Raw genomic sequence first — 23,020 nt, forward strand, 5'->3', positions numbered from 1 at the left:
GCACGCGAATAGACGGGGTTGGGAATGGTTCCCGGTGCTTGACGTTGCGTCGCGCGAAACTAGACGCCTCGAAGGGACTTGAAGGGGGCTCGCTCGAGTGCGAGGAAGTTTGTTCCCTGAGAATTGCGCTGGAAGGAGGCCGCGTTTCTGCGGGGTCACTACAGCGGTTTTTATTTTCCCTACGTGGCTCCCGCGACGAACGTGTCGCGCGCTGAGAACCGTCGATTCCCTTCAGCTAGAAAATGGCCTTTCAACTTCTGCTAAATTACAGGGTGAAAAATTGTAAAATCTCCGGGAACGCGAGGGAACTTCCCTCAACTCTTTCTTAACTTTCTCAATTGAAATTTGCTGCGTATTGTGCGAGAGTGTTGTATATAACTCCCCATTAAGGTACCTTCAGAACTTCCGTGCCAAGAAAAACGAGCTCCACGAACTTCTTTCATAAGTTTAACTCGATGTTTATATAAATTGACGTGTTAATATCGCGCGCATGTGAAATGATACTTTACGAAGCGTTACGTTTCGAACTGAGTCGAGGATCCACGGAAAACAGCATCCTCAGCAACACTAGCTGCGCGCGAGCAAAGGCGACTACGTTCAAACCAAACCAGACATTGTCCGCCAAAAAATAATAAGAACCTTCGAGAAACGATATCCTCGCGATAACTGCGCGCGGTCAGCTTAATATCGCGGGGGAATCGAAAAACCGAGGACGAAGGGGTGTCTCTTTCGAGCCTTACCGTTTCCTCCTTCCTTCGCGCGGTCACCAGGGTCGACTGGAACCAGAACCATTGACCGAACGGGTCCTCCGTGTTATCGTTCGTGTTGCTTCCGGTACGGTGCAGCATACGGTTGTCCGCCGTGTTCAGCCACAAATTCGTGTTGAGAAAGATGATTCGATACTTCTCTGAGCGCTGTTCTATCGTGTAATATCCGGCTGTAACAAGTGCACGAAATCGCCGGATGAGCTTAAGCCGGTCGTTTATGCGGAATATATATATATACATCCGGCCTCTTTTCAGAGCCACACCGCGGTCTTCTCCCAGCAATTCGCTCGGACTCGCCTCGCTGTTATTGGACTTTTATTGAAACGGGCTGGGGAGGATCCCGTGGATACGACGTAGGAGAGAGAGAGAGTCGATGGCGGCTGCTGGGGGAGATATTTGTTTGTTCGAGCGCTGGGCGTGAATTTTATTCGTACGGCGTGTTCGTAAAAATTTGAGTGGATATACGGGAAGGCAGGCACGATGAGCGTGGCGGCTGATTGGAGGAAAAGTGGGATACCGTGCGTCGGACGAGAAGTATTGAGGTGGGTATTGATTTTCGGTATAAGTAATGGATCCGAATGGGGCTGCGAGGCTCGTCGACGCGATTGTTTGGCCGCGGGGATAAATGTTCGGATAGATATGCCATTGTACGGTGATACGTAAGTCTTTGTCGATGCGGCGTTGTTTAAATTAGGCTTTGTTCGCCGGTGAACGAGGCAGAGAGGAGAACAGGGGCTGATCGTTCGAGGGTATAATGAGCATTAGTACCCTTCGAATAGAACGGGTTCGAGGAATCGCGTACGAGGTATGTAAGTTGATGAGCGTATTTGCGAGCGTGTTTTTTACACCACGGGATATAATTTCTCTGTTCAGAATGGAAATATGAATAATTCTTTGCTCGAAATGGAAACGGAAATATGTATTTTAAGTCTCGCATATTCAGTGCGTCGTCGAGTTGGCTCTTTTCTATTATTGGTACCAGGGAAATGTTGCTATTAAATTTTAAACGTCATCAGACGCGAACTGTACCGGTAATATTTGTAGCGCGAAGTTTTTATTCTCAATACGCGAAATGAAAATTCCTGCAGCAGAAGGTTGCCATTCGCGCGGGTCCATTTTACAAATTAAAACACGCAAAAATTGTGCGAACTGCGCTGCTCCATTTGCTCGCTGTTCATTAAATATTTAAGAGACAAATAACTCGTCCCTACTTTCGTCTCGTCTCAAAGGGCGAGTAATTAAATAGTTTTAATATTTAACTTAACCAGCCCTCTCTCGAATTGCATCACAGAAATGCGCTTAATACGAAACAACCGAGCATCCAGAGCGCAGCGAACATAAAAAAAACCGATCAAAAGCCACGAATCGAAACGAGGAGGCAACGAAGAAGCGCGAAAACAGTGCACTTTCATCGATTCTGCGAGAACAATTCATCCGCGCGTAACATACGTTCCCTCAATTGAGCCAGCGCGGTAAGTCCCCGTCCCCGTTCGACTTAATCCGATTTCCAGACCGTTGGCCATCGCGAGACGTGCCGCGCTGTGACGAATATCCCTCGACACGGACGGTGGGGTGAAAAATCGAAGAGGCGAGAGAGGACGCTCGAGCGTACTTACCGGTTTTAAAGGTGTCCAGCGCCTCCTGCGGCAGCCATTGCTGCCAGAGCACGGCCAGCTGCGAGAAGTTCACCCCGATGTCGTCGTGTCCGAGCGCGGGGAACACGAATTGTTCCTTGAACGTGCGGGACAACAGATCGGTCAAATTCCGCAAACACTGCAGACGCAGCTCGGCGTTCATCCCAGTGGTGCGCGTCAGCGCGTCGCTGCAACAAGTAGTTACAGGCTCGTTAGCGTCGCCGGTTACATACTGGCAGCCACGATGCTCGCGAGAATTACTGCGATTCCGCTGGTAAACACGAAGAAACGACGGCTTCACGGAGTGCGCGTGCGAACGCAAACGCGAGCGTAGCGCCAGGCGATCATTGGATTTGGGATTGCCGAGTGCACGCCGTAGACGCGAGATCGTAAATGAGATTAGAGCGTCTGGGGGTGGTTCAGAAGTGCTTCCTCGACGATGGTATCGTTGTTCTACTTCTCTTCCGCGGGACAGTTTAGTCGGTGTCGCTTGAATTTTATTCGTCGAAGCTTGCGGTTCAGATTGGTATCGCTAACATACAATGCTTTATCGGACACTGTTGCCCTCTGAAAGCGGTTTTTACCGCGCGGACATTTCGGGTGGTTATCGAAATTGCAGCATTGAATATTGATGGCTTATTTGGATACCATAGATGGGTTTTTGTTTGCCTGAAATCCCATCGTAACTGAACTTCCACGCGATTTCTATCTTCTGCCATTTTTCTGGTAATTAATTGGCCAATTGAATAACGAAGTGTGTGCTGAATTAGCCATTTTTTAATTGAATATAAAATACTTCGAATGAGTCGAGACGGAATTGATGAAGTGATTGTTTTGATATACTCTTGCGTCGAATTGTTTTTCTTTTTTATAGTGGATGTTTTGGAGGTGTTTCAGTTGGGCATCGCAATATTTAAGAAAGTAGGGGACGCAGAGGGACGTGGAGTTTACACAATTGTATCTAAAACGTGAAATCTAGGCGTTAATTGAGGGGCGCAGGAACTGGATGTGGTAAATCGAGCAAAGTGGCACAGGAAACCGTGGATATCGCGTATGCACACATGCGGCTTCCACTGTTAGAGCTTAGCGACGCTTGGCAACACCTGAAGTTTCAACTTCGATTTACTGGCTACGCCTAAGAAAAATCATCCGAAACGAAGCCCTAGTAAAAGCGAATTTCTTTCTCTCTAGAAGCAGAGCATTTAATTCCGGCGTTACACACCGAAACCTTACGTTATCAAAGCTTCCTGAAGGTATAATTGCAGCCGTTATTTCGTATTTCTCCTTTTCCTTTCTCAACGGGGAAAAATAATTTTCAGGTTAAAACTTTTAAGGTCTCCGAATGAATGGTCCCGATGGACCATTGCAATGCGATGGAGTTTCCATGTTTTGGGTCCCGCATCCTACTTCAGCCAGCTTTACAAAAGCCTAGTCATAAAGCTTACGACTCCCACACGACATTTTTATCATTCGATATCATTAATTTCTTACATTTTATTTGGTTATTTAAACTGGATTAAAATTTAAGAGTTTAGGTACGATTGTTTTGCTTAACAATATGTTCGTTACGAAAATATTAATTAATTGCATTCGAATTTCCGTGTCTGCTTTCAATCCAATATTTCGAAATTGGAACTCAATTATTTCTCGGACTCTTTCGTTTTCTTGTCACAGCGCGATCGTATTTTTATCGTTTCTCGTGTACATATTCGCGGAAATGTAATTAAAATACGCGGGAAAATTATGTTAGATTTGCGTGCGCCCGTTCTGAGCAGAGAACTCGGTTTAGAAGTTGAAAAATCGTAGCAGCTGAAGAAATTGTTCGCGAATACTTGGTATGTACACAAGTCGTTGGAACTTAAACCCGGGAAACTTTGCGCCGCGCTTTAGCTGGACGCCATTATAAAAATTGCTGCAATTAGATCCTCTTAGAGACCGGATTTTTCTGCTGCAAGCGAGAATTTCCTTCATTAATTTTTATTTGATTGCAGAATATTACATTGTTCTGGCCCGTTGGATCCACTGGAAGTTGGTACTTCGCGTTTACCGTTTTCATTAAATGCAGCAGATTTAGACTTCCCTTGCGCGGCTTACAATCTTCTTAATTTAACAGAAATTTAATATTTCCACCGTTCTTAACGCGATTTAAGGTATTGCAACTACGAAATCACGAAATGGTACGGATTCAGAAAAATAAACGACGAAATACTGCATATTACATGCAGGCGACTGTTAAAGACTCGTGATTCGATTGTGAAACATTAAAATAGAATTAAATGCAACGAAAACCCTCTTACTTAAAATATTTAGAATAATTGCACGTTAAATGTGAACGGAAATGATTAATCGTTGACTCGAGCAGTCGAACGGCATAAACGGAGAGGAAAACAGCTCGCGGAATCGCCGCTACAACTTAATCGGCAACCTGCAAAGTTTAAAATGCGATTTACCGGAGCAGCGTTTAGAATGGCAGTCGCGATCGAAGCAGTTATACGCTAGATTTCGCTTCTACAAGCGAGCACCGTTTATTCCTGCGTGTTCTACTTAATTTCGCTGCATAAGCCAATAATTTACTGTCTAGCCGTAGCTGTGCTTCTTTGAATTTTTTCTTTCGAGCTTCTACTTTCTTCTAAAAACGACACAACTTCAAATTGTAATCCAGTTCTACGAACATGTGTTTTGCTAAGATTTTTTTGTTTATTAGAATATCAATGGTTTTGCAGTGTTCGAGGAGTACAATGTACTTTAAAATTGTATACTTTCTTCATTTTGTTCTACAACTTTTAAATTGAGGGCGATTTAGCGGAGTTTGAGCAATTCAAATTGATGTTAAACTTCGAAGGCTGATTCAGAGGAACCCGGATAGTGAAACTACGGATTTCGCGTGTGATTCTGTTCAGTAATTTCGAGGTTGTACGCCGCTCCACACAGTACATGTTTGATATCAACGTTGTATTATGAATTTATGATGAAATATGATATCAGCCACGTGGAACCGTCAAAATCTCGAGATCGGCCTGCGGTGATGACTTGAGCCAGTTGGCGTGCCAATTTCTTGCTCGATAATCGCGTTCCTGCTTAACTATTTCAGACACGACAGGTGTTCCTTTTTATAAATAAATTACAAACCCATTAAACGAGCTGAGATAACGATCGATACGCTGGTACGATTATCGATTGTACAATTTAATCCTTAATTAGAAGCGTGTTCTTTGGTGTCGATTATTTAAAAATATTTAATTATATTTTTGCGTTTAACCTTTTGCGCTCAAATGGCGAATCTCACTTTCAACGGTGGAACAGTTCCACTTTCGCGTGGCAACTCGAGAGGCGACAGTTTCTCTGTTTATGTTGAATTTCGTTATCTCTAGTTGATAGATGCGAAGTATTGGTTCGCGAAGTTTCCTTAGACTGTTTATGTCTTCGCTTGGAAAGTGACATTGTGACGTAAAATTGGGATTAAGATAAAATTCCTCTACGTCTGTAGTCCTGAATACGATGTGTCTAGCGTTAGTACAGTTTCGACGGTCGTAGCAAGCACGCGTATCGCGAAGTTTTGCGCCACTCGTTCGAAAGTTTTAAGGCGAGTTTCATTTTGAATCGATCAGAAACTCCATTAGAAAATCCACGATGAAATTGGCGGTAGGGCAAGTGTAAACAGTGATGACATACGAGTGTGAGAAATAGAAGAATTAGTGTAATAGACAGTGAATCCGGAAGCAGCAGCGATGGCCCACAAGATTCTGATAATTTAGAATGCCTTGGTAAGTGTTTCATAAAATATCACACGAAACGCAACTAACTTGAAAAGAAGAACTCGAACCAGCCAATTGAAAAAGTCGTCGAGCGCAGAGGGTTAATACGACACATCATCTCTTTTCCACATTGAATTCTTGCTGTTCATATTTTTCAAAGGAAATCTCGCTTAATCTTCCATTGCAAGTTGGATATATTATGGGAACGACATCTTGCACGATCTAATCTTAGCTAAAAGTATCAACTTCGCTGGATACACTGTGGCTCGGGTACATACGTGTACATGTACATACAGAATGACTAAACTTTCTTGCACGTTATGCATGCTGAATATGGTCGCATTGTACCGCGCGGCGAAGTTTCTTTCGCGACTGGATTACAATTCAGGGCACAGACATCGAAGTTTTGCATGGAATACGTTAGGTGTGCGTAACTGTGTACCCTGCCGATGCGCAAAGCATCGTAAATATAACATTTACAGGGAAATAAAGGAACGGCGAGTCTGCCAAGCGGTTTTAGTGGACTAAAGTGGTTCGTAGAAACGCGAGCGACGGGACTCTGACGCGTTTGGTAACATTAACGCGTGGCGTGGTTCGCCACTGTCTTTATCTACTGTCATCGGCTCGCATTGGGATGTCCACTGCCACGCAGCAGTGCCATGGTCATTGCTTACGTTGCTACGCACGTATTTCTGTCCAAGATTCCTAAACTAACGCGTTCTGTACATAAATGTAACGTAAGCATTCTGTGGCACTAATTATCGTTCCGTAACCAGGCTAATTATTATTCTGCAGTCAGACTATGCCAGATAATGTACAAAACGAGCTGCTTTTAGTATAGTTGCTCTTTTAGTCTAATTGCAAAGATTTGTGAATAGAAGTATTGTATCCGAAGGATTCCTAAGTTTAGGAATTTATTTCTGCGTGTTCAGGATATTCGTGACAGGGTGCAAAGTTAAGAAGTCCTTTTTAGAGCTTTTATTTGATGCTGTGTCGAGGGATTCTCCAAGGAGACTGCTGTTCTGTCTATCGTCTCTCGTCGACGCGATATATTTTTCGCGCCTTTCGATTGGTTCCTCAACGTTTTCTCTAAATACCAATCATTACCGTTTTTCGACTCTTAACCAGTTAACTGTGGAATTTAGTTTCAGAAATCGTCTACAAAGCGCGTAATTCAAATCAAGCAATGACGAGAATACGCGTCAAGCGCAGGGAAATACTCCTATTTTACATTTCACGAGAAAAGCCAAACGAGGAAGGCTTTTACATTTTTATTTGACAAGAATTATGCTCACCAATCGCAAGAAAATAAAGTTTTTGTTCGACGTGTACACACGTCGAACGCAGTTGACTGGTTAAGCCACCACCCCTCTTCGAGAAGGGTGGTGATGTTTCTGGTGGGAGCTGATTTTGTCGCTACCATATTTGGTCGTGCAGCGAGATTTCTGATGGGCCTGTTACCTGTTTGATAGTTGACCAAAGGTAGCTTGGCCACGGGCAGAGGACCCTTCGGAAATCCTTGATTTATGGCTTCCAAAATAATTTTTTGCATACACAGAAAATATTAAAAGCTTAAAACGATTCCTAAAAAATGACTCGATTGCTGCGCATACCATAAACCATGCTAGTTGTTCGTAGCGAAAGACCTTCTATTGTACCTTATTGCTAGCCGCTACATATCAATTTTATACTTGCTACGTTCGTGTACACGATATCAGTTCCAATTCTTTTATGCGATCGACGATACGTTTATGATGTAATTAAGTAATCGACAAGAATTCAAATGTTATCAGTAATCATACTGATAATGAACTGAGCGCGTGCACGAATTGAGACGAACTATTTTATTGAAATTCTCCACGTTCGATAATGGGATCCATCGGAAAGTGATTCCATCGTTCAAAGGTTCCGCGACGAGGTATTAAAATTCAGCGAAAAGCTGTATGAAACTAGAATGAAACGCAACGGCAGTCCCTCTAATTTCCTTTCGATAACGAGCCGAAGAAAATTATAAAAGCGAACGGCCATCGTAATAAAATTACATCGGCATTGATCAATCTCCATTAGACGGCGCGAGTCAGAGGGGAATTATCAATTGTCCCCAGCATTTATTCATAAGTGCGTTAAACATTCGCAACTGGATCGCGCCGGCGCGATCGATCAGACGCCATTAAACAATCAATTTGTACAGCTTAATTTGCACAGAGCGCGTAATTGTCCCCGCTCAAACACGAATCTTCGTAGCTGGTTGCATTCTTGTGTCTCTAGTTTGCGAATTATGCCAATTGTCTGATTAGTTTACGGAGCTAGCGCGTTAAAGACCAATCAGTTTTCGTTGATACATTGGCCAATTTGCTAATTGCTCGGCAGATACTCGTACAATTATTCGTCTATACCGATTCGTCATTCGATCGAATGCTCGTTAATCATACCCCTCCTCTCCCAGTGCGTCGATTTCTATTCCCGTTCGCTGTAAACACGTCGTGCAATTGTTGTTTGCTATTTTCGAAGTTATCCGGCAATTAGCTGATGCGCATCGACAACACTCGTACAGAGGCGGAGGAATATGCAGCGTCCATTTAGGAAATTCCAGAATGGCTGCGCAGCAGGAATTCGCGCGAACAATCCCCGGGTATTTTTCACGCAGAAGACAAGCTGAAGTTTTATAGCCAATCCAGAAACGTTGAATTTCCCATATTTTTTTCTACAAAAGCAGCCGGCCAGCTGGAAATTTGTCAGAATATTTTCAACACCCGAGCGCTCGAACAGTGGCACGAAACGTTATGATTTTATTAAAAAAATACTCGATTCTGGAAATAAGTTTATTTAGTCGCGCTGGGCGTTTATTTTCAATAAGTCACGCGAGCGGTATGGATTGGATTTTGTAATTTTGGAAACGCGCGAAACGAAGTTAATAGAAATTTTTTTTTTTTTACCGCGTTATAAATTAAACGAAATCGCGTTGGGAATATTGAATAAATTGTTGTTGTTCGCGGGACACGTAATTGAGGATTCCGCTTAAATTTCGCTCTTGGTAAATCGCGTGATTTGTCAGTTATTTGACAGCTCATAAAATTAACTGTTTATCACTCTGATCTATTGCATCATCAGTGGAAAACACTACTATGTCTCCAATTGAAGTTAAATTACATCACGGGTGGTATAGTAACAGCGAAAAAATAAATTAGCTCCACTTCTTTCATCAGCAATTTTCTAATTAAATTGCTCTCGCTCGGTGCAAGCAAATATTCAAATACTTTCCGCTATTATTGTACACAATTTTAGGAGTTCAGGCTTGGCCTCAATTCCACTCCCTTAATCCCGGAATTTCAACGCGGAAACCATCCTTTGTCTCTACGTAATCTTTATTCACCCCTTAACGCTCACTTTCGCGTCCCGCACGCAATCTGTTCGTGGTGCGCGCTTAATTCGCCATAGCCACCGAAAGAGATGATTTATTCCACCACCTTATCTCGAAAATATACGTTACACTGTTAGCAGTTTTCAATATATGTATACATTAATGAATAAGCAATTACAAGCTTCTCGTTAACATTTTTGCTCGAACTGTAAACGAACAATTTCTGCGCTATTTTAATCAACTATTTTATCGTTGCTCCTATCGTTACTATCATTTAATTGATAGTTAAAAACTGAATAAAAAGAAGCATCTGAAATATCAATTTAACTGAGACAGAAATGACACGTATGTCAATCAACGTTTACAGCTACAATTAGTATGAAATACGAATTTTCCTACGACATAAATGAAATTTAATCAGAAATTTGCTTCGATCTCGAAGTATTCTAAGACACAGCTACTTTATTTTGTATGCTCGCCTCAAATTACTCATAAATACGCGAGAACTGCTGCTCGACAATAGCAAATACGCTACCTTGCGAATGTTTATCGTTAAAACTGACCGACGAAAATCGATTTCGCGCGAAACCGTCGGCGAAAACAATTCAGCAGCCGCAGAAGGATTTTCGTCAGTCGCTCCTTGAACACCCAGGCTAACTCTCTCGATTCAACAGCCCGTCGCGGTCGGCCCGATAATCCCCGCGAGTTATTCGGTTAGTCGAACTTCCTGCTCCGTGATTACCATCCAATTAATGTCCGGCAGGCGTAATTGCTTGTGAGATTCTTATCTGGCCAGTGTTGTCGACTAAAACGATCAATCGACCGCGAGCAGGAAACCGGAATTGTTTTCGATCCACGACAACTAGAGTCGAAACCGCACGTATTGGCCAATCAAGACCGCAGGGCGATACGCCACGCTGCGACACGTAAGACCAGACGGACGGCTGTTTCTACTGGCGCAGTAGTGTAAGACGTAATGGGCAGACTTTCGTGCTTGTCTATTTGGTATCAGTTGGACTTTTAAATAACTTCGATAGATATCGCAGAATCAGAAATTGAGTTTCGATCGCGTCATTTTCTTCGTGGTTTAGTTAACAATTTTTTGATAAATTTAGCGAAGGAATAAGAAGTAGAGACATCGTAAACCTTTGTCCTTTGAAACTTAAATGTATGAAGAAGTAGACATTCGTGACTGATTTTTGATATCCAGAGTTTACAAAAGAAAAAATTGATCACAGAATCAGAAATTGAATTTCGATCGTGCCTTCGTCGTTTAATCAACAATTTTTTAACAAATCTAGCGAACGAATAAGAAATATAGACATCGTAAACCTTTGCTCTTTGAAACTTAAATATATGAAAAAGTAGACTAAAGTGGACTGATCTCTGATATCCAGAGTTCACAAAAAAAAAAAAGAAATTGAGAAGTGCATTAATCCTTTTTGGTACCACAGATAAGCATCAGCGTTCGACGAAACTCTGATCCAGCTCTAATCACGAACAGAACACCTGTGGCCGTCGTCCCAATAGCAGTTGACAAACTTACCCTGTCCAGAGGACGAATTCGATCCCCTCGCCGCGATTGGACGTCATCGCCTTGGCCGCGGACTCGATTAGCGCCCAGGGTGAGTCGCAGCCGTAGTCCCCGAACTCCCCAGGCGTTTTTCGGCCGCCGTTCATGCCGTTACGGGTGTTCCAACACGCTGAAACCAACGATCGAGGGGGTTACGCCAGAAAACGAAGCGAGACTGGCCCGTGCGATAGAAGGAAACGAGCGCGTGGGAACGTGGAACAGGAATTACGGGAGCAGCGCAACGGACGGTCACGTATTGCCTCGCTAACGTCCGCGTGACACGGACCCAGGGCAGGCTGTGGTTGGTATGAGTCGCAATTTCAGCTGGCGTTATTTCATGCAAACTCTGTGCCAGCTGCGGAGTCACGCTAGGCGGTTTAAAAATCGGTAAATAGCGCTCGAGGGTGGAGGAAGCTATAGGCGTAGGAAAAGGGTCGAGACAGAATACGCTCTGTTTCGAAGTGTTTTGGCCAAACTTTCGAGGAGTATTGTACAGTATTTATATTGCAAATGTAACGATATTGTTGAGTAGTTCATGCTACGTGGTTTAGTAGTTTGGATAAATTTAATATTACCCCGGGAGAATGTTAAAACGAGAGAAACTTCGTGCCACGATGAAGTGTAGAACACTTTACGTTCTGCTTGCACGGCGAAGAAAATAGCATCGAAATTTCCGAAAGATAACGTACAGAAAGAACCGAGGGAATCCAAATCCGACAAGAACTCGAGAAACCGCTGAGAAACTTGAGAAATTGCTTCCCTCATCTTAACCCACTTCTCCATTCCCGCGGCGGTACCGCGAGACCGCGCACACAACCGATCAGGCCAATTGTTCGAGAACGATAAAAAAAAAAAGAAACGCAAGAAAACAGAAAGAAAAAGAAGAGATCGAGACGAAGGGGATCGCTGTGTAGAGTCGAAATAAAACGGAGCTGCTTACCTATCGCTGGGTTTCTGTTCGTCGAATACTTCGGGTCGTAGTGGATGTCGGTGATGTGCCAGAAATACCCTGCGAACAGACGAGGAAGGAGAGATGGAGACGGAGAGCACTGAGTCGTCGTCGTTCTCCACATTTCGGGCCCCCCATTTGCATCTCTGCTGTCGCATTTGCATTCACCGTTTCTTCTCAGCTATTTTCCGCGAGTCGACGCAACCGTCGCGTCGCGACGAGGACGCGAGATCGCGACGCTGCTACGCGAGAAGGTACCCGCGACCTCGAGCGGGGTTTGGCCTCGACGATGGGTCCGTATTCTCCAGCACGTCGAATCGAATCGCGTTCAATGTAAGGCGGATTGTTTTAAATTAACTGCGCGGAGTGGACCACCGTCGGCTGAGGGGGACGCGGCGCCACTTTGCGAAGTAATTAGACAGCACGATCGATCGCGACTCGGTGAGATTGAATTTATCAAACGGAACGAAAAGTCGAGCTGCAGGAATGCGGCAGAGAGCGGTGAAACTTGAACGCTTCGAACGTAACGGGCGAAAGAAGGTGAGCGGAATTAATTAATTAGTAATCGTGAGCCGTTAGGGGTTGGGGTGGAGATTTGTTGCGAGTTCGTGCGATTTGCTGCCGTCTCGTCGATTGTTCCCAAGTTTTATTCTGGTATTGGACTTCTTTCTCATTGGGATTCTTAATCTGTGATATTGTTATAAGCTTTTTAAGAGAGGGCTTGAATGGCTGAACGAAATTCGTAACGGTTTAAATCGCTTTCTCACTTTCTCCGATGTCAGGTTCGTTAAAAAGTGCGTGTAATAAAGGAACGTCAGGTGTGTTGGAGATATTCAATTATTTTGTGGCGAAAATATCGATTGTTACGCAGCGGCTTTATTCGAAGTAATGTGCAATCGTTTACTGAGAATATTTAGTAATTGGTGGAACGTTTAATAAAAATTGTTGTATTTCGCGCATTAACGGACGAAGCACATTTTATTCCACGTTTCATTTGAAAAAGAGTATAATGACCGGCTAATTTAATTAAACGATGTGGTTTGAATTTCGTTCTGTCGATAACACGTGGTCCAATCGCAATTCAACTTTTTTTATTAGCAATTTATAAGTACAGCTTCATTAAAGTTGTGTAAAGAAAGAAATATACTTTTTGCTAAAGCAAGTTGCTAAAAGATGTATAAAAAAAGCTTGAGTTCGTTGCAAGTTCTAAAAAGTCCAAATTGTAGACACATTACACTGTAAATTATTCTAAAAAATAAAAGATATATACTACAGCGTAAATATATATAATTCGTAACACAAATGAGGAAGATTAAGATTTATAGTTTATTTAAAAAAAATAAATTAAGTCGCCCATCTTGGAAGTATTATGTGTCAGCCGCATGCAAACTCAGGCCACATTATTATTGATCTCTACCACTGAATTATAGCGTACATTATAAACTAGATTGGCTGAAAGTCGTAAGTAGATCACGAGCACTAATTTAATACAATCTCGATCATGAAGGATAAAGCAGGGAATATTTCATTCTCTCAGTCGGTCTTGCGGAATTAAAATGGAGGAACGTATCGGAAGCGCGCTAAATTGTGTATTACTTAATAAAAAGTTAAAACTTTCCACCGTGGCTGCCTCGCGAATCTCCTGCGAATATAAACACGCCAACACTTTGCTAACAAGCCAATTTTACTTTATCGAAGCTTCTAATCTGAGAAATTATTCACGTACAAACTTCGATCCTAATTACTCGCGGCAGCGATATATTTGCCCCGATACCAAGTGGAGGAGCTCAGTTTTCTATCAAACCCGAGATCCAGCGGGGTTCGACTTCGATAATTCGCCGAATATTTCATCTTCGCCGGGTGAAGTATTCAGAAACGCGGGGAATTAAAATATTTCACAAAGAACCGTACTTTTGGCAGCGCGCGCGAGGCGATACGAAGGGGTGCGAAAGGGGTGAAATGGAATGCTTGACGAAATCGACGCCGAGCCATCGATTCGGTTGATTCGACGGCGGCGTTAGAGCGAAATGAAAGTTCGCGCGACGAATTGGGTCAAGGAATTTTCGCTGGTGCTCGATAACTTCGTTACAACATTTTTGCTGGCTGTCAGTTTCTTAACTACGGCCATAATTAACCGCAACAACGGCGGGACGTTAATGTACGACTGTCGAATAAATTCTGTCCCGGCCACGCTCAAAGAACATCGACCCACATTCGACGTCGAAAGTTTCGCCCGTTTTAATAATTCACCCTGTCGCGAGCGTTATATGCAACGCGAAATAATGCTTATACGTGGAACGCGGTGGATCTGTGCGCGTGCACACACAGAGTAAAAGGTTACGACGAGCGCACGCACACTTGCGTAGTTTATACGACACTGTTTAAAAGTATTCGGATACTTGCTGGCTTTTTATCATTTATTTTGAGGCGCACGCTCGCCTCGCGCGACTATTACGCTGGTTTATTATTCGGAACGTTATTATCGCGCTTACACGTTATGTGTCTGATACATATTTATTGTGTCGCTATACGTACGTTACATTTTATGAATAAAATAAATTGCTTTCTTTGATAACAATTAATGAAAGAAGCGTGTTCGAAGCCAATTAACGATTGAACGCAATATTTATTAATTTCTCTGTCTATGGTTTTTGCATTTTGTAAAATAAATTGCTTTTACTTCTTACTCTTCATTTTTTAAGTCAAATAAGGTTTGAAACAAAACCCTTGAGTATATAAAATAAGAAGTTTTATACGAGTCTCTCACGTGTAGAGGGCTAAAAGGCGTACTTTCAAGTACGTATTTGGAAATCCTTTTCGGACTAAAGTAAATATGTGTCTAAAGTAAATTTCCTAGAATTTTCAAATATAATAACCATGTATAAATTGAATGAAACAAATATTGAAAATCAATGTTAATGCAGCCATTTCTTTATAACGTGACTTGGCGCCCTAAAGGTTATTTAATTTAACAGAAACCAGGAAACCAGTCAATCTTTAAAGTACTATTCAATCATGACAGATTTTTTTTTATACTTGTTTCTCGATTTCCTAAGCAAATATTCGGATGCTTGTGAAAAATAACGCGTACAGATATTATTTACCTATTTTTCCTTGCACTGCGCACAGCCACGAGAGAAGTACCAGATAGTCGCGAATCATCTTTCCAGATTTGGATCTGCAAACATAAAAATCAGTCGATTAAGAAATCGTGCGACCTGACGGTCGAAACGAGGGTAAAAATAATCTCGTTGCCAATCGCGAAATTGATATCGTTTCACGGGGAAAGTTGGCGGTTCGATCTGGTGTCTTATGAAATTTCATGAATCCATCGGGGCAGATTGTTCGGTGACTGGGAAGACCGTCAGCAACGGCAGCTCCCGATTTTAATTTGGAATTTAATTTCGAAGGGGTTGTCGACAACGATGCGTCTTGCAAAAGTGCCGCGGCGGGGAAACATGCATCATAAAACACTTTACAAGGCTCTTCCGGCAGCAACGAGAGACCTCGTAAAAACGTCGACAAACCAATAACCGCCGCTCGTGGATCTTTTGATGGCATAACAAAGAGCTGACGGAATGCTTGAAGCGCATAAATACGCAACGCTCGGGATGACGGGTGTCGATCGCGAGGGTGAACGGACTTTTTCAGGTGAACGAATAATGGACCACCCCCTCTGACAAGACAGTAAGCTTGGTAAGCTTCGTCTCGAAAGTAATATGATCTATTTCATTTTTATTCAAATACCCACACACGAAATATATTTTAACACACTTTGCGTTACAGAGAATAGTATATGATTATAGGTAGCTTCATAGAAGTTTGACTGCCATACTTAAAAAGTGCTTGGTATAACTCTGCTTATGTTGAAACTTGCGTAGCAAAGAGGAAAATGAAATTAATAAAATTATTGTGTACCTAATTTAATTTAAGAACTGGAGCACAATTTTGTGATAATTAAATACAAATTGTGCGATAAAAATCGCGATTGATTATGCTCGATATCACGTGCCACTGAAACAATTCCACAGCGTTCTTGGTACAAGTTATTATCGCGAAGTGGCGTTAATTATTTAACGAATGCAACAACACTTAGGACAGTAGTTTCGTGCTGATAATTCGTCAATATTTAACGTTCGAACGAACACTTGAACTGTAGAAAATATTATGCTAACTGTAGAAGTATTATTCTTCCACGAGGGCGGTTTCCGGCAGGGCGAGTGTAACGAAGCCTTCGAGCGTTCGTGACCGCGTGCAGCCCTTTTATTTCAAATTTTCACCCTCCATGGATTCCAGCGTTAAAACCAAGATAATCGACCGCGATCATCTGCGTTCACCTACCCTGACTCGCTATAACTTCTAGTTAATAAACTCGATCTAACTCTTTACAGGCTAGCCTTCACGTGCTCTTCAACTCATGTAGCGCGTTCGAAATGCAAATGTTAACTAAATGTGTCCATTCGACGGGTTACGACGTATCGAAGAAACCTTTGACCTTTTTGTGGTAAATTATTAGCTTTGCTAAGACAAAGTCGCTCGCAAAAATGTTTTATCATTAGATGAAAACCTCGAAAAGTATATAAAATGCGAGAAGACTAAAATAAAAGATATAATTTGACAAATAAGAGTAAAATCTAATAAATCTAAAATAAAATAATATTGTACAGTGATATAACCAAATGAAAGTGCAAGAGCCAAATTACATATCAGCACCGGTTAAACGTGTGACCTACTTAAAGAACATTTATAAACGCTGTGTCAGTTCCGCTGAAAATGAAATTGTAGTCAATTAAGAAAAACCTGTTTTCGCTTATCTCTCGTTTAAGTAGGTTGATCCAAGTTACTCATGAAATTAACTCATTAACTCCTGGTCACGAAGTGTCACATAAATTTCTGGGTGCACATGTCGACAGGACCTGATAAGGGATGGCGATGTTATAAAATTTCAAGATTTAAAAAATCCCTTATATATCTATACAATATTTTTCTCGCTCGATTTTTAATAATAATTTGATATATATAGGTCATAAAAAAATGTATAACAACCATACGGATGGTAACGTAATTGGTCGTCAGTAATTTTATAAAAACATGGAGAATAATCAAATTTCACGGATAATATATGTAAAATTTAATTTGGACGTCGAAAATTCTGCGAACGTCGTTACGATATATTTTCCTGCGTTGGGAGCATATCGTAAATCATAATTATCTATTAAAATTGGTATCGAGATACCAGTTCGATGCTGATCTACATAATTATATTTAAATGAATGATTTCGATGGAAAAAATTTCCAACAGATGCACATAAAGTATCGATGCTTCCTCGTTCATGAGAGCAATAAGTAATAAGGAATTTATATTCGAAAGAATCTCTACATTAATCTCAACCCCTTGAGCATGGATGATTCCAAGTAATCGCTACTAAATAAATTCGATTCACATTTACGCTCAACTCATAACAACAACAAAAACCACGAACAAAGTATTCAAGGATATCGTCCCTAAAACAACGCCAGCAAAATGAAACTACGCTCGCTCGATTTCCCACTTGTCGAGTATTTCAAAAGCAAATTAACTTCTTTAACTTAATTATTCTATCCGTCGATACCCAGCAAACGTCCTCCGAGCCGTAACGAAAATCGGCGGCAAACAGCGACGCGGAACAGTTGCTCGCGAAACTCCATTCATCCCCCTCGACTCGCTCGCAGAGACAGTCGAGGAACAGCGATCTCGTAATTGTCTCGAACGACGTATTTACACGCGTTTCTCTTTGGGAAACTCGAAAGTAAACTCGACGAGCACGCGTGTACCACGGAATCGAGTACACCCCCGGAACGTTTAATTGCCATCAGCTGGGTCTGCAGGGTAACTTTCGCGGGGCATAAAACACGTAACGGTATTGGATTCGTGGGGGTTGTTCCTGGCGCGCGCTGAACAAGGCGGACTCGTCCAGGCTCCGTTGCTTTTTCGACGGCTGCTGCCTTTCAGAGATGGTATCGCGGGGTCACATCGACGCTGGTCGAGCGCCGGAAACGAGAAACGACGGGCCAGATTCGATCGTGCCCCTGGGAGCGTCATTATACCGGCTTCGTGACTATCTCTACTCGTGTAACCGCGGTGCATTAAGCAATAGCCCCGATACGAAGCACGCATCGCGAGCAATTAATACACGGCTCGTTCGCTCGCCCTCGCGTTCATTTTTTTCACCCTCCCCGCCCCTGGGCCCATCAGGCTGGTGTAATTCGTTTTTTGCGTGAACTCTGTGTATCCCAACGTGGCCGCTATGATTGGATTCGAATTTTACGGAGGCGTAGATTTTCGTTCGAGTTAGAGGAGGTCACGAAGGTGCTGGAGTAATGGCGCTTTGAGGGCGCTTGAAGGTATTTTTGTGAGAAAGCTTTTGCGCGTGTATCGTGTAAGCGAAAATTTGTTAAATATTATATTAACGTAAATATTGGATGAATGTTGCTTTTTATGAGATGTATATTTGTTCTGAATTTCTACTCTGCGTACGGAAATGAACATGGAATTCTGTTGAATTGGGAAAATTTCTATGCTCGTGTTTGGGTCGGAGTATTTGTTATTTAGATGCGAAGTGTTCCCGTGGTATTCATATTTGAAGTGTTAACTGACATTTGCTAGACGATGGCACTGTTGGGAGACTAGGATCTTCCGAAATTCCATCGCTCTGCCAATTTGCGTCGACGAACAAGGAGAATGGTACTACTCAATTTGCAACGTCTTTTTTCTTAGCAGCTACAGATTGGAGCACGCTGTAACATTAATGGAGTAACTGAACTAACAGTTCAGTCGATTTAATCCGCGATTCAATACAAGTTCCACCTTAGAATGTAATAAAGTTTAGTGTGTTACAAATCGAGTATAGAATTTAATTCTCAAGATAAACTCGGCTGATCCTTTGAGACATTAAGAGGACGCCATCTTGTGTAACAAGCAGTGGCGTCGTGTGAAGTATTCGTTGTGTCCAAACGATATTATTTTATAATATAAAATATAATGAATAATAAAAATTGTCGAAGTAATGCATAACATTAAATCTTGGACTGTATAAAATTGTGACATAGATAGAACATTTATATTTATGACACGTTGCGCACACGCAATGTATAATTTACGTTTTTACTGGGTTATGGTGTATTTCTGGCATTTTTCCTTGACGGTTATTAAACAACGGCGTTGGCAATCAATAATCTAGTAGCCTGATTAACTCATTTAGTACTTTGCAGGCAATATCCCAGCCAATATTCTGCACCTCGTGACTGGCTTTTTATGAACTTTTAAAGCATAAAAAAACTTCTCTCCTTCCTTCTATCTTCTACACATTTATTGTAATCTTTATGTGAGTGTACGGCTGTATTTCCATTTTCTTCAGATCTTTATGCTAGAACGATAAGTAATCAAAGATCAGGTGCTGAAACAGTGGCACGTAACGAGTACTCCAAGTAGATGCACAGGTAGATGTAAAACATTATTGCATACGACGGAGTTAGATACATATTTAACGATGATTACTTTTTAAAATAATGGGTCCCAGATTTTGCGGTATAATTTTATATAATTTCGCGTAGAATTACTAAGGAAATTATATGTAGAACTAGCTGCTCTTATCGACGAAAGTGAAAGAACACAATTATTGAAGAAATTGCTCTTTTTGGTATATACAAATTAATTTTTATTAAAACAGGTAAAATCATATCTTTCTCGTACTTTAAATAATATTCAGTTGTACGTGTACGTGGATACACATTTGATAGCCTGATATTTGTACAATATTGACTGAATAATATTGGTTGAAACTGTATTGACCGAAATAGTATTTACTAAATGCTGTACTAGGCATTTAGTTACATATAAACTAAACTATACAAATATAAATAATTATGTAGAAACTAAACATGGCAAAATACATATTTTAGTATATTATAATATTTTAATGTTACCTAGATTAATATGTTCGATAGTTATTTAATTTACACGAGGACTGAGTTAAACGATGCAATTTTCAGTAAAATATCCGATGATTAGTTAAATATTACCTTATAGCAGTATAAATGTAGGTTTAATTTGTAAAAAATTTATAAAAAATGATGTATACTACGGCAGTAGATTGCAAAGAGCATAAATTTATAATAAGAATATAAAAATTAATAAACGATAGGCTGCTATAGTATGAAAATTGATTTTATCAACTGGTGATCTTCTGGAAAGTGGAGAGTTGACGTTAGTGGGGCTGGGTGTATAAAAGCAGTGCGAGGCTGTTGAGGGCCTTTTGGCTGTTTGGACACCGGGGTGAGAAGATCAGGGTGTGGATAGGGTGTGTCGCTGCTGGTGGCTACCTGTGGATGAGCCAAGGACACTTGTGGATGATTGTGGACACTTGTGGATGATTATGGACACTTGTGGATAATTGTAGACGGTGGTGGACACTGGTGGACCATGGTGGACAACAGTAGACGGTGATGACAACGACTTTTGCCTGCCGATTGGTAAGTAAACAAGAGATGGGTCCCTGCGTAGTCACCTCCCCGTTGGTGGACCTGGGCCCTTGGTAACGTTTTCCAAAGACCGATCTTTCGAAAACGATATCAAGCTAAGGACTACGTGCGTAGATTTAAGTCATTTGCAATTCAGTCGAAACTTTCCAAATCCTTTTCAGGACTTTGAAACTTTCTATTGAAGTGCAAATTGTATAATTAGTTAAGCTAGCGTTTAAGTTAAGTTAAGTTTAGGTTCTCGCCGCTGGATCGCCGAGGAATGCGTGTGTCTTTAGTTTCAAATACTTTTACGTATTATATGTAATTCACTCATTCCTTCTTTCTCCTATTAACTTATGTAATAAAATTGTAAAGGAATACATTTTCTCATCCAAAATAAGAAACAGCAATTTCTATAATCGCGTTTAATCAGTACCGACAAACATGCGTTACATACACTCCCTTGAGCATTCTAAGTTTCTCTACGTGAAATCCGTTCGAGCAGTTTTCTTTTTCTCTATTCGCTCGAGATTTCGTCTTCTATCGTCACGCAGCGAGGCAGTCGATACTCAATCAAACTGATGTGGTTTTCGGTGCCCATTGAGATCTCGCAGCCTTGGTCGATTGGAACGCCTGTTGGGTACTCGATCAGGGTGTAGGCTTAGCACAGTGGACACGCTCGTGGTGGAGTCGCGCCCTATAGCTCCTAACCCGATGCGCTGGGGTCTTCGAGCCTGCTGTAAGGCGGATTCGGATGGTCTATACGGTTCGCCTTCATCCACGAGCAATGCGTCCTAATGCTAAGCCTCGCTGAGGTCTCGATGGTACCCGCATTCACCATTGGGGAGAGCGTGGTATCAGCTGTTTCGACGTAAGACGTGGCATAACTTGCTCGCGATTCGCGTCGGATATGGTTCGTCTAGTGACTAGTGTCGAACCATCGGGTTAGAATGCTCTCGCGAGAATCTGACGCAGGTTTATTTGGTACTTGTTCGTTTTGGTCGCGTCGCGAATTTCATCTTGCTTCAAATTAGTTTCTTTTCTTAACTTTAGTTTAATTTAATTTCGTTTCCATTCTTGCTTAGAGTAATTACCTTAAATATCGCACTGTAGAACACTTTAATTATTCGAAACTGTCAGCAGATTCACTTTACAAATTTCACTTTGGGTAACACATTGGCATTCCTCTTCATCCCTTTCGCAAAAGTGCATAGTATAATCTCTAGAATCTATGTTAGATTTTGGAGAATGTATTATGGATTCTGGTTGTTTGAAATTTGCAAGTAGTTCTGGCAAGGTACCTTCTGTGCCGAGAACACATGGATGTAATGGAGGGTGGATGGGATTAGGGTTCTAGGGATGGGTCCCTGCGTAGTCACCTCCACGGGGTGGACCTGGGCCCTTGGTAACGTTTTCGAGTACAATCTCTCGAAAACGATATCAAGCTAAGGACTACGCACGTAGATTTTGTTTGCAATTCGATAGAAATTTTCCAAGTCCTTTTCAAGACTTTGAAACTTTCAATTGAATTGCAAATTGCATAATTAGTTAAGCTATAGTTCAAGTCAAGTTAAGTTTAGAAATTCGCCGTTGGATCGTTGCTATATACATATAAATACTTTTGCATATTACCTTGTATTGGAATTTTGAAAAAGAATGAGAAATCCTTTATTTAATCATCATCTGGTTCGTCTATAGGGTATATAACATTGTAGTCATTAGCGCTTTGACTTTTTTCGTTTAACGAGACAGTATCTCATGAAGTATTCGCTAGCTCTAATACTTTCGAAGTTAATTTAGCGAGTGCTCTTATTTGGCACTGATCGATATTTATTTGTAAATGGATTTGATGCAATTAACAGCATGGTAATGTCTGCGCGCCATAGCGCGCCCGATGAAAAGAAATTAATGGCCAAACGGAAATACGTGCATTAGTACGAACGTAGCAGCGATAAATACGCAATCTGGCAAAATTTCGAACATTTTCCCGCGGTCCATGCGTCTCGATGACGCGCGATTTGCAACGGACGTACGCATCGCGCATACCCACGCGTAATTTGCCAGAGTAATCGAGCAGAATTGAAAAATGGCGGCTCGTTCAAGTGGCCAACCGATCGGTAGTTGGATTTTCTCTCTCTCTCTCTCTCTCTTTTTTTTTGTTTAATCTCGCTCGTGGTATGATTTGATTGAGCTATTTGATTGACGAAATGGATTTTCCTACGATAGGACATGAATGGCAAAACGTATCACGCGGAGTGAATGATGGAGAAATTGAGTAAGATTGAAATGTAGCTTTTATTTTTTTGTTTTAAGTGAGTTTTCATCGATAGTTCATTTCGCTGGGGAAGAGATACGCGGTTCGAAGATTAATGAAAGTGTAATCGAATCGCGTGAAATTATTACGGAGCGTTTTAGGGATGAATAGTTTTGTAGCTCGTTGCTGGTTTTGTTCGAATAACCAGAAGTTTCTTGATTGTAGATA

The 23,020-nt window shown here is 41.6% G+C and overlaps 1 protein-coding gene across 1 annotated transcript in view; it reads right to left on the reverse strand.

Annotated features, from left to right (window-relative positions):
* Positions 1-23,020, reverse strand: part of LOC143427943 (acid sphingomyelinase-like phosphodiesterase 3b) — a 65,967-nt gene that overhangs the window by 18,787 nt on the left and 24,160 nt on the right. Inside the window, exons 2-6 of the mRNA XM_076902466.1 lie at positions 15,144-15,217; positions 12,031-12,099; positions 11,064-11,220; positions 2,384-2,589; positions 741-937 (exon numbers count right to left, since the gene is read on the reverse strand). Of these exons, the coding sequence (XP_076758581.1) occupies positions 741-937; positions 2,384-2,589; positions 11,064-11,220; positions 12,031-12,099; positions 15,144-15,201 (687 nt within the window). The 5' untranslated portion in view covers positions 15,202-15,217. The remainder of the gene's footprint in view (positions 1-740; positions 938-2,383; positions 2,590-11,063; positions 11,221-12,030; positions 12,100-15,143; positions 15,218-23,020) is intronic.

Source organism: Xylocopa sonorina, chromosome 10, assembly GCF_050948175.1.
Source record: "Xylocopa sonorina isolate GNS202 chromosome 10, iyXylSono1_principal, whole genome shotgun sequence".
Lineage (NCBI taxonomy): Eukaryota > Metazoa > Arthropoda > Insecta > Hymenoptera > Apidae > Xylocopa > Xylocopa sonorina.